This window comes from Myxine glutinosa, chromosome 12, assembly GCF_964187855.1.
Source record: "Myxine glutinosa chromosome 12, kmMyxGlut1.1, whole genome shotgun sequence".
Classification (NCBI taxonomy): Eukaryota; Metazoa; Chordata; class Myxini; order Myxiniformes; family Myxinidae; genus Myxine; species Myxine glutinosa.
The window spans coordinates 95,404,849-95,417,616 of record NC_136272.1 but is presented as its reverse complement, the minus strand read 5'-3'; the positions used below and the strand labels follow the sequence as shown (position 1 = coordinate 95,417,616).

Sequence of the window (12,768 nt, the reverse complement as noted above, 5' to 3'; positions counted from 1 at the left end):
GACTACGAATGGGATGGGGACCAGAACACTGCTCTGAGGGATTCCAGCCTTGACAATAAGACGATATGAAAGGATTCCATTGAATGTCACATGTTGGCAATGAGAGTAGAGGAAGTCTGTAATCCCTCTGTGGAGTTGGCTTGGAGTGCCATAAGCAGAGAGATTGGAGAGTGAGGCAGGATGCCAGACTCGATCAAATGTTTGAGATATGTCAAGACAGATGGCTCTGATATGATGTCTGACATTGAGGGCCTCCATCCATTGTTGGGAGATTAGAAGCAGAATGTCCAAGGTGGAGTGACCAGGTCTGAATCCGAATTGATATGAGATCAGGTCATTGGAGAAAAGGAAGGATTTTATATCAAATGCAATGCATTTCTGTTTTTTCTCCAGTTTCTCCTTCTGTGATTGAGAGTTTGAGATTGTATCCAAGCTTGTTCACCACCTGTGTCCTCCTCCACCTCCGCTTGGTCAATGCTCTCATTCTTCACATCCTTTATTTCTCGAAGTCTTCCTTTATTTTGTCCCTCTACCCTGCTATAGGTGTGTTCCCCCGCAGCCCCCTCCTACCATGCCCCCGTTTCCCTTTCTACTGTTATTTTTCCTCTTGTTCTGTTACGTCCTGGTATGTTCTGTACCAGTTCCTCTATGAGTGTGGATTCTGTATACAAAACAATCAATTCATATCTTAATTGAATAACACTTAAAGGACATTCAAACGTCAATAAATAAACAGTTCCTCTATAATTCTAGCCTTTCAGAACAATCATATTTTGAGTTGTGATATTTTAAGTTACAACTTTCTTGCTGTGACATTAAAAATTAAAGAAAATGCTTTGAGTTGAACATACATTTCATTTTGCTGATGGTATAAATGATATAGCTGAAAAGATGGCCTCGAGGTGAGTATGGCACTAAATTTTCGGATTTTTTATACGACCATTAAAATCATTCTTTTTATTTCAATTGAATTATATACTTGGACACTGCATGGGATAAGGTGTTCTATGAACTCTCTTGTTTATATAAAGCAACAACTGTCTTTGCACCAAATTAAAATTTATCCGACAAATCAGATTAGCGATTTTAGAAAATTAATAAAATCACATTAATAAATCAATCAAATCAGATTAGAATTTTAAATTCATCCTTCAAATCAAATGCGGCATGCTTAATGGTTAGTGTGTCCATTCTGGGTCCGAGACGTCGGAGGGTTGAACCCCTTCCGAGTCATACCGAAGACTTTAGAATTGTATCTCCTTGGAGATCCAGAAGAATCTTAAGTTACTGTGACCATATTTGATCTGGTGATGCAAAAATATGAATGCAAAGGGCTGAGACATCTATTTTTTTTTCTTTGGTTAATAAAATTTCGGCTCACAGGAAGAGCATGATGACAAAGGGCAAAAAGGCAACATACTGAGAGTGAGGCAGTGGGGCAACAGTTTGACACAAGAAGCAAGGGAATGAATGAATAGGAGAAGAAGAAGAGAGAGAGGTAGGGAGAAAACACTATAACCTGCAAGTAAGAGGATTACGTTAGGTATGGCTAATTGGGGTAGAAAGGATCACTGGTACGGGTTGTAGATGACATGAGATTGTGATGCACCACCTGCTCGAAACACTGGAGGGAATAGTACGATTGAGCTGTTTACTGGAAGACAGTTCCACAGACACAAGAAAAGAGGAACAAAGGAGTGGAGGTATGCTGAAATGCTGGATTTAGGAAATGAACCAGGAAGGGGTTAATGGAAGAACGTGTGCAACCTGGAGGAACTGGGGAGGGTCAGAGGGCTGAGAGTGAAGATGGAGCTAGACTAGATGAGCGGTGGTGAAAATAGAGAGTCGACAGACATATCTGCATTGAGAGTAACAGGTCTTGTGCTTTACCCTCACTGTAAGAATTTCCAATAATGTTGAAAGCATTAAATTCCATAGATACAGATATTTGATGCTGGGGTGCCAGCTCATAGGGCAGGAGCAGTACTCCATTGAGCTACAGACAAAGGCCTTGCATGCAACGAGTAGTTCCGATTGTTCAAGGAATAGTTTGGACCAACGGATGATGCCTAGTCTGCATCTGGATTTAGAGTCGACCTTTGCTTTGTGGTCAGCCAAGGAGGTCATGCCTGATGACGAGGCCTAGTAGTTAAAGACACTGAACCTCTTCCAATGACCATGGAAATATTGTAGTTTGACGATCGTTCAGGGGTGACAGGGTAAAACTGTGGGATTTTCTAAGATTGGAGGACATGTTCCATTAAGACCAGCAGAGAGTGATGCTGCTGATATCTGCCTAGCATTAGGATGGGGGAACTGCACAATAGTGTGGAGTCAAATGCCAAAATGAAGACCGGGTTTTTCAGAGCATCAGAAAGGATATTTATGTAGACGAGGAATTTATGTAGGCAAAAGACACCATCTTGAGGCACTTCAGCCTCCACTGGGAGAGGAGATGAGAGGGTTCCATCTGAACCCAAAATTAAATGAGCTTCTGGAAGAACACGTTGGAAAATAAATAAGCACAAAAGAGTTACGTACATAACAATGGAGGAGTGTTTCCCATCTCCCACTCTCACAATATCCCTCATAACTTCAATTAATTTAATGGCTTCCTTCATCCTTCCCCTTCGCTCATCTCGCCCGTGTTTTTTTTTCATCTCCAATCTTCTCCTCCTTATTACGTCTGCCACCGAGGATGGGTGGAGGTTATGTTTCCATGCATGTCTGTTGGGCTGTCTGTTTTTCAGTAAACAGGATATCTCAAAAAGTTGTGGGCAGGTTCGGACGAAAGTTTGTGGACAGGTTGGGTCTGTGACAAGGACGAAATTATTAGATTTGGATGAGACTCGGCAGTAGAGCCGAACCTCAGCTAGGCCGATTAGTTTACATTTTTAACCCAATGATAGGCTTGATCCAGATTCAGACCTGAACCAAAATTTAATCAGCTTCTTCTTGTCAACGAAAGCCTGGTGTTGGCTTAGCGGTTAGGGTGCTGGCTTGGGATCCTAGGATCCCGAGTTCGAATCCCGGTCGATCGCTGAATTAACACCAGGGGGGTTGACTCAGCCTGTCATCCTTCCGAGGTCGTCAAATTGAGTACCAGCTTGCTGGGATGAATGATCCCGGTGTGTACCCCGGTTTAGAATAGGTACACCGTATCCCTGCGCATCGTAAGAGGCGACCAAGGGTTGGCGTCAGGAAGGGCATCCGGCCATAAAAACATTGCCTCAAACAGGGAACCATGATTGTCATGCGGCCCGCAAGGCTAACCCCTGCTCTAGCGGGGAAAATGGCCTTAAAACGATCATTCATTCATTCATTCATTCTTCTTGTCAACGAAACAACTCATCCACCAAATTTTGTCATAACTAGTACACAGCTTTTTGAGATATCGTGCTCTATACAGTTTTTGACCCCATCTCTCAATGGTGAAGAATCACTTAAAGGATTCTCGTATCCGGATCCAGATCTTCAACAAAATCGAATCAATTCGTCCTCGTCACACACCCAACCTGTCCACAAAGTTTCATCCAAATCTATCCACAAATTTTAAAACGTATCCTGCACACAAACAGACAGGAATGAAAACATAACCTCCATCCATCGCAGATGGTGGAGGTAATTAAGGTCATGATGTGCAAAAATACAATTTTCAGAAATAAAACGTTGATAGACATCTACTCGTCCGCATCCCTCCCACACTCCACCATACCCCTCCCCTCCCCCCTATCACCAGACTGCACCACACTCTCTCACCACCACCACACTTCCTCTCCCCCATCAGATTCCATCCCACCCCTTTACCATACTCCACTCTTGCACCACCACAATCCAACGTTCCCCCACCACCAATCCCCCAATCACATTCCATCTCACCCAATCACCACACTCCACCCTTCCCCCATAACTGTACCTCTCCAACCACCACTTCATTCCACCCCACCCCTTTCTTCCTATCCGCCATCTCTCCCTTGACATCTCCATGGTTGTTAGGAAATCTGCTGCAGAGAAAAATAACCCTCGATCACACAGACTTCATAAAATCCATCCATGTTTACCGCCTCAAATTTGCTATCAAAAGTTACAAAACTGCAATGTAAAAAGTAATTTTTAATAAGTGCATAATTATAGGAACGGAAAATTACTCAGTTTCACCCCTAAATTATTATTGAGTTTTATTCATTCATTCATTCATACTCAGACCAAGACTTGTGGACCCAAACAAATAATAACGCAATCGGTTTGTTTGATTCCGACGTGATTCACATTCATGAGAAACAACTACACCCGGGTAACACACGGCTCGTGTGCCCTCAATTAAAACTTCACACAAATAAATACGACCTTCGCGAGTCATGTTCATCCATAATTACTCGGTGGAAATGAGATGCACACGCACACAAAAAAAAACCGGGCTGTAAATTGCAAATGGAGAAGCAAACGCGTGCAAAGGATCTTGGGAGCATTGGGCACGAGAACATTAATGGAGCGAAACATAAAACGAAAGCAAAAATTGCTCGAGTGCCTCTTTTGGTGCCTCTGCAAGCCAAACGGCTGCAAAGCCTTTGATGCTATTTGAGCGCAAGGCAACCTGGGAGGAATCGTCCAAAGAGGTGACGGTACACGAGGACCTTAAACAATTTAGGACTCGCCCACAGGGCCACGGTGAGCACCCGACGCAATGAAATCCAGCCGGCAAACTTAGCCTGGCACAGTGGCACATACGGGCTCTCGCATTGCCGCCTTATATCACCGCGCGTGAACATAAAATGTCGACGAGTCTCTCGATGCCTGGCAGAGTTTTAAAAATGAGGAAAATCTGAGCAGCAGGGTTTACTGGACCAGGAAGGTGGCTCGATGCAGAATCTCATGCCACCATGGTACGTTACTACAAACAAATCCACGACGCAAGAAGTACGATGGTGTCGAAAATCCGACTTGGAGATTTGCTTTAGCTCTTAAAGTATCACAGCAACAACAACAACAACACTTGGTAGAGCAGTGTCTGGATATGGATTCAGATATTCACCAAAATATAATACTTTCGTCCTCGTCACACACCCAACCTGTCCGCCAAGTTTTGTCAGAATTTGTCCACAACTGTTCGAGATATCCTGCTCGCAAAGAAAGACAGACTGAACAATGGTTACTAGCACCAAAGAACAGATTCCCTGAATAATTAACCGAAACATGTTATTATACCTTCTATAAAAATCGCAATTCCTGGGGGAGTGCCAGCAGGGAGTGCAGCATCAGAGAGCACACCATCCTTCAAAGTGAATATTAAGCAGGCCGTCACGTGCAAAACAAAGTAGCTGCAAACGATCCCATAATATGCATCATAAAAGCAGCCCTTTGGGTTAGTACCTCGTACCCTGGGCAAACAGACCATGCGAAATTGATTAAATGGGATGAGGATGTTTTATGATGCATTGTACAAGGATTGTAAAACCAGGCAGCCATAACCAGTTGAGGTCCGAACAGGGCAGGGTGGCCATGCAACATGAGGAAATTCCAACTAGTTAAAAGGAAGTGGTAAAAGTAATTCAAATGGGTCAAGTTCATATTTGTAAACTGAGATGCATGTTTAGTACAAGCAAATGGATTCATTCATTCATTATATTGTTCCTGATCCATACTGTGAAAAATAGTTACAGAGAAGGCAATCGACATGGTACGGATCTGAGATGAGCAAAATTACATTGTCCTGAATTATACAACAAAGGCACGCAGTTTTAATGCCGCGGCACTGCCAACTCAGTCCATCTGTGCAACCACCGATCCACAGCCAACCCTTGGATCGTCATTCCACCACCCTGCCAGCAACCTCAACTGACCCAAAAAGAACACAACAGTACAGGGTGAGGTCCATTTTCCTGGCTTTTCGTCACAGGCCAAGGGCAACCAACACCTAAGTAGCTGCGCTGTTGTTAGCGATCCAAACATTGCAGAGGCACGAGCAAAGCTCCCAAATCACCGAGCCAACACCGACGGCCCGCGTGACAGCTGGTGGTAGAGGCAGAAAGGCCATTTATGCGCACCATTTGGCACAGCCTCCTGTCCTGCCTCATTCCTTATTCCCACTATTTTGTGCAGAAATAATTTCCAGCCACGTCCATAATCCCAAGCTACCCATTTCGCATGACGTCTGGTGCATATTCCGTGTAGACAGCGAATATAAGGCCAACCTCAGAGGGCCATTTGCTTTCACTGGTCAAAAGAAATACGATAAATGAAAACAAGAGGGCTATCTGTGCTACAGCTCGTGTTTCGGAAACAACCCGAGTGGACTACCAATTAATGGTGCGATAAAATGAATGTATTAGCTTCCGAAAAACAACCGTCGTTTCTTCAAACATAACTCACCACGATGGTGTATTGTTCATGTCCAACGAGTACCACGAAACAAAGCGTGCTGGTCATAAATCACGTGACACGCCACAGGTCCAATCTCACTGTGACAGCATGGTCACGAAAGCAAAGGTCTTCTTGGTATTTGCAGAGACAGACAAACCCATATAAAAATCGCCAAATTCTCATGAGATCTGACAGAAAGTTGATGAGAATCTTACTACTGCTACTACTAATACAGTTCCAATTATTCCAACATTCTCATGGTGTCGGCTGGGGAATGTTTTTGGCCCAAGTCTTTCACAAAACAACTGACCAGGTCTGACGTTTGACTGAAGGTGATTGGAGGCAGGAATTTGCAATTCGTTAAGGGTGCCGGAGATAACTCACCAACACTTTAAGGACACCGTGGGATCTTAAACATTCACCAACTATTTCTGGCAATCAGGACACTCGGTTTAACGTCCATCCGAGGGATGGCACACACACTGATGCCACTGCCTTTATGCGCCACTCCAGGGTGAAAGTTAAGAGTTGGATCCGGAATCAAACACGGACTAGACAGCTCAGAGGTGAGTGTGCATACCGCTACGTTATATCCCAAAAAGTCATCAGATCACAGGATATATTTTGACAAAAGACAATTAACAGATATAAATATTATAATAAAAGCAATGTCCTGACAGGGTGGCATAGCAGTAATATACTTAGTTTACTTACCTTTCAACCGTCAGGTCAGATTAGAAACTGTTGGATTGGTGCTTCGCAGGTAAGAGCATTGCATCAATGAGTGTTCCATTTCTCGAATGGATGCAAGGCTGGCAACCCATCGACATGCATTAGTTAGTGGATGATAAAGACCGATGGTACTTTTCAACGAGAAGACTGTGTGTTATCACCAGCAACCTGGCCCAATTCCTAATGCCTGCCATAAGCTGCAGGGATGAAGGCATAAGCAAATTTGTCATGCCTCCCTGAAATGATGCTACTTGTGGACCAAACTCAAAACTGATCCCCAGACAAATATGCATTTGAAGATGCTACTTGTGGACCAAACTCAAAACTGATCCCCAGACAAATATGCATTTGAAATATCCCAGGAAAAATAGTCATTGTTGCATCAATGCAACAACATCAGGAAGAACGTAAATATGGCATCAAGGTGTCCAAGGGCAAAATCATAAACTTTATAGCTTAACTAAGGTTCACATGCAAAACACACAAGACTACCCAATTGGTTTCTGAAGGTAGTGAAAGACCAGAAGGAGCCTTTACCAGTAAAATCAAATCCAAATGGACGATCACAGACCTCATTACCTATGATACTGGTGGTAGTGGTGGAGGCCTATATACTTGACAGAGCATCAGAAGCATCCCCACACCAGATGCACATTTCCATGTCCAAGTCCGTTGCCGGGTATAGAAATAACAACTGAGCAACGGGGAGAAATCAAACCCACATCGGCGAGGGAAATGCAATGAGGCTTTACTCACTCCACCACCGAACCGGCTCTTGGTCAACAACGAATCATCTAAATGTGCCTCGAACTGTGAGACTCCAATGACAGCACAATAATGTTTAAAAGGTCGTCAGAAAAGGACGTGCTCATGTCCTTCCTACAGCTGCTCAGAACAATGCAGGCTCACTATTGTACAAACGTTTCGTACGCCCTCAATCTCTGGATTAGATCGATTTTTGTGCACCCTCAGATTGACAAGGGCACATCGAGGTGACCTCTGACATCAAACCGTTTCAGCTGTCCTTTGCTTTTGCTTTTGTCTTGTAGCACCAAGCAATTCCAGTCACTTTCAATATGCAGTGGCTACTTTTTCCTCCTTTGTCCTTCAGCACTGAACCTCTACTTCTCAAAAGGCCTGTCATGTTTCAAACCCAAATCGTAATTGCAATGCACTTTATGAACCAACTGCAAAGGAGGCAGGGGGAGGAGGGGAGGAGAGGCACCACATCGGCCGGGTAGCTGCACCCTGAGAAATAAAGCGAACAGCAGCCACGTGCTGCACACACACTAACGGCAAAAATTTTAAATACCAAATGAACTAACCGCAATGGTCACCTTTTGGGCTGGAGGCAGAGCTACCTGAGGCAGATACTTGTACAGGCACTCCCGCAGTGTCTTAACCTTGCACGGCCATTTTCCACCATTGCTTTCCTTGGTAACTATTGCATCGGCCACCTGGCATGGCAGAAGTATGGAGACAAAGCTGCTACAAAGATGAAGCGGAGACGAAGCTCAAAAGTGTGGAAATAAATATTCGGAGCAAGAATAACGACATCGAAATCTTAGTAAATATTGGGCAGTAGTAATGACATGGTGAGTTACCTGAGTGTCAAATACATTGCAGAGGTAGACACCAAACTGGTAATAGGTACAGTCAGAAAGCAATCTGCAATCGTGCATCACCTATAAGATGATCAAGATGAATGATCAACATAATAAACGCCAACATTATCCATCAATTTGGAGTTTACTCTCAAATTGAGCTTTACCTTCAAAATGTTTTCATCCTGCAGGATACTCTTCAAGCCATTTTTGAACCCTTCAGCGCCGATACTGAGTATATCAAATAGAAACAGCATCTGTTTGGTTGAGATCTGAAAGACAAGGCATTTGGGTTCTGCCATTGGCCAACAAGTGATACAAAAGGACAATTCCACGACTCTCAAGGTAACAACATCCCAGCACACGCATCCGCACTGCCATCTCGACTGAAAATGTTGAGTTCATAGCGTGAAACTATCGTTAAGAAATTGAAGGCTGGTGTTTGGCCACGCACGTTAGATTTGTTCAGAGACGGATGGTGGCAAACTTGCTGAATAATGCTGCCGAAAGATGAATGGCCGACCGATATCAAAAAGATAAATGTTGTGTTGGTCTGTTTAGCATTCCCATTAGAACTCAGAAGGGTTACAGTGCTTGGAACCCAATTTCAAATCCCAAATACTATATGTGTGCGAGGACTTGCTGAAAAGTAATGCCTCCTATTCTTTTTCTCCAAAATAGGTCAAGATATTTGGAGGAAACAAAAACAGATATCAACAGCAATATTTATTCCACCATGGTGCAAATTAATTTCTTAACATAATCAACACCATACAACAACAACAGGCATTTTTAAGGCCATTTTCCCTGCAAGAGCGGGGGTTAGCCTTGCGGTCCCCATGACAATCTTCTCCATTTAGCCCTATTTTCTGCATATCCCCTTGTTAACCCCTTTGCCCGCATTTCTTCTTCGACCATCTTTAGCCAAGTCTTTCTCGGTCTTCCCCGTCCTCTACTTCCTTCTACATTCATTTCCATCACTCTTCTCAACCAGTCACTTTCATCCTTCCTCAACACATGACAAAACAATCTCAAACTGTTTCTCTTCACAGCATCCATCACAGGCTCTATTCCCATCATCTTTTGCAATTCATCATTTGTCTTCCTCTATCTCAACGATACTCCAGACATCCACCAAACCATTCACATTTCCACCCTTTCCAGCCTTCGTTGCTGCTCTACGTTCATTACCCATGTCTCGCTCCCATAAATCATAACACTTCTCACACATGCAGCATACACCTTTCCCTTCAGCTTCAACGACACTCCCCTCCTCGTCAGCACGCCACTCAGTTCCTGAAACTTATTCCATGCACATCTCACTCCAGCAACCGTTGCCGAGTCTGATCCACCTTCTCCATTCAGCATGTCTCCTAAGTAGCAAAATGTTTTCACACCTTCCAGCTTCACGCCGTCTCCAAGATCCAACTCAACATTTCCTCCATCTGCAGCTCCCTCTGTGCACACCTTACACTTGAATGTAGCTGCCACACTGGTTAATGACCCTCTCAAACCACTACATTTTTGATGAATCCACTCAGCGCACATTGTACATTGAATGGGATTCACTCCGACACCCTTCCTGCACACAGCACACGACCACTTCCCAGTTCTTTCCACCTCACCACATGGTTTACCACTTGCCATCACCTTCGTCTTTCCTATATTCACCTTCAGACCTTTTGTCTCCATACATTCCTTCCACTTGTTCATCTTTTCCTTCAGTCCATCCATACTTTCCGCAAACGACACCAGATCATCTGCCTACAACAACTCCCACGGTAAACCCTCCTTTACGTTCTGAGCCAGCACCTCCATCACAGCTACAAATAGTAGTGGACTTAGTACCGACCCCTGATGCACTCCCACCGTCACCTCAAACTCACCACTGTTCCCGTCCTTCGTCCTCACAGCTTTGCGTGCTCTTTTGTACATTGCCATCACTACTCTGATCAACCATTCCTCCACTCCTAACTTCCTCAATGCCCATGTCAATACTTCGCGTGGAACCCTATCGAATGCTTTCTCCAGATCAACAAACCCAAGAAACAACTTCTTCCTCTTCTCCATGTACTTCTCCTGCAACTGCCTCACAATGAAAAGCGCGTCTGTCGTTCCTCTTCCTGGCATAAATCCAAACTGCATTTCGTCAATCTTCACTTTTTTCCTTGTCCTCCTCTCCAACACCCTTTCCAATACCTTCATTCCATGCTCCAATAACTTAATCGCTCGATACGAGCCACAGTCCAGAGGGTCACCTTTCCCCTTGTCACCATAATCAACACCATGTTCCACACAATTCTACCAATGTTCAAGTGGTTTTGTGATGCGGTCACGAAATAACTGAGGGTCCTGCTGATTTAGCCAGCATTTCACAGTGGCCGTGACATCATCGGCAGAAGAAAAATGTTTTCCACGAAAATGTTACTCAAGTTTGGGGAAAGAGATGAAAATCTGACGGAGCCAAGTCGGGGCTGTGGCTCCTTTGTGGTGATATTCCATTTATCATCTCTTACTCTCAGGATCGTGATGGTGCACCTAGCTTTCATACCAAGCAAGTCATCCCAACTCTCATCTACATCACTTCAGACCACCGATGCCATGTTGCCCTCTTGAAAAAAGTATGTCTTTCAAAAAGAACATGTCTTTCAATCCAAACAAATCTCACACTCTTACTACATCTCTCCGAAAAGACCGATTGGACAACCCTCCCATCTACTTCCTAAACAATCCTTTCCAAGAAATTCTGTCACTCAAGCTTTTGGGTCTCACTATCTGCCATGATCTTTCCTGGGAAAACCACATTTCCAAGCTGGCCTCCAAATCCAGTCGCCGACTGGGCATCGTCCGCCGTGCCGTGCGAAGTCCTTCCTTTTTTCTTTTTCTTTTTTGTATACAGGATCGAGGCTTGTGAAAGAGCTAACATTTATCACACAAAAAAAATCAAACAGACACACAAAACATATAATAAGGGTAGCGGTACACAAGATGGGGAGAGAAGGGGCAGCAAAACACAACATTTGAGAGCAGGGACATCGGAAGATCCATGGGAGGGAGTTGGGAGGAGGAACTGTAAAAGATTGAATTTTTTGGGGGGGAAATTAAGAGATTTGGTGAGCAAGTTGAAAGCAATCTTTTAAAGAAGAAGAAGAAAAAAGTGTTATAATATATGACAGAATACCACACTTCAGGGGAAAGTTTAAACATTTTTAAACTAAACTGTGAAAACTATCTGGGGTCATCGGAAGATCTGTGGAGATCGGGAGATCCCGGAGAGGGCTTGGGGGGGAGGAGGCATGCGAAGCGGGGCTGGGAGAAGTATAAAACACAAGGACAGTGCAAGGACTTCCAGGAAAGAAGTTGGTATTTCAAAAAAGTGGATCTGGGGTGAAATTAGCGGGCGTAGAAAAGAACAAGGTTTTGGATGGGGGAAGATAAGAGATGGTAGCGAACAGCTGATTTAAAGACCTGGAGGGAGGAGTGAGATTGAAGAGAGTGAGGGAGTTTGTTCCAGAGGCGGGAGAAAAGAGGAATGAAGGAGTGAAGGTGAGCAGAGAGTCTTGATTTTGGCAGTTTAACCATAAGAGGGTTGCAGGCAGATCTTGTGTGACCTGCAGGAATATTTGGGGGACAGAGCCCAGAGAGAGCTGCGGGAGCAAGGCCAGAGAGGAGTCTGTAGAAGACAGAAAGACCACCAACCTGCCTGCGGTGAGTAAGTGAAAGGCCCTCGGAGTTAGCTTCATCGCGGGAGATTCCAATGATTCTGAAAGCTTTGGTTTCAAAAGCGTGAAGCCGAGCTAGGTGTGAGGCAGGAGCACCGGCCCAGAGGGGGGAACAGTATTCCATTGAGCTGCGGATGAAAGCCTTGTATGTGGTGAGGAGCTCAGGTGTGCCAAGGAAGGACTTCGCATGATGGAGGATGCCCAGTCGGCAACTGGCTTTGGAGGCCAGCTTGGAAATGTGGTTTTCCCAGGAAAGATCATGGCAGATAGTGAGACCCAAAAGCTTGAGTGACATAACTTCTTGGAGAGGATTGTTCAGAAAGAAGATGGGAGGGTTGGCCAGTCGGTCT

The 12,768-nt window shown here is 44.4% G+C and overlaps 1 protein-coding gene across 1 annotated transcript in view; it reads right to left on the bottom strand.

The window, feature by feature from the left end:
• The window catches only part of EXD1 (exonuclease 3'-5' domain containing 1), a 43,182-nt gene extending 34,222 nt beyond the window's left edge, over positions 1 to 8,960 (bottom strand). Inside the window, exons 1-3 of the mRNA XM_068131679.2 lie at positions 8,864 to 8,960; positions 8,697 to 8,777; positions 8,430 to 8,549 (exon numbers count right to left, since the gene is read on the bottom strand). Coding sequence (XP_067987780.1) covers positions 8,430 to 8,549; positions 8,697 to 8,777; positions 8,864 to 8,953 — 291 coding nt within the window. The 5' untranslated portion in view covers positions 8,954 to 8,960. The remainder of the gene's footprint in view (positions 1 to 8,429; positions 8,550 to 8,696; positions 8,778 to 8,863) is intronic.
• Between the last annotated feature and the right edge of the window lie 3,808 nt (positions 8,961 to 12,768).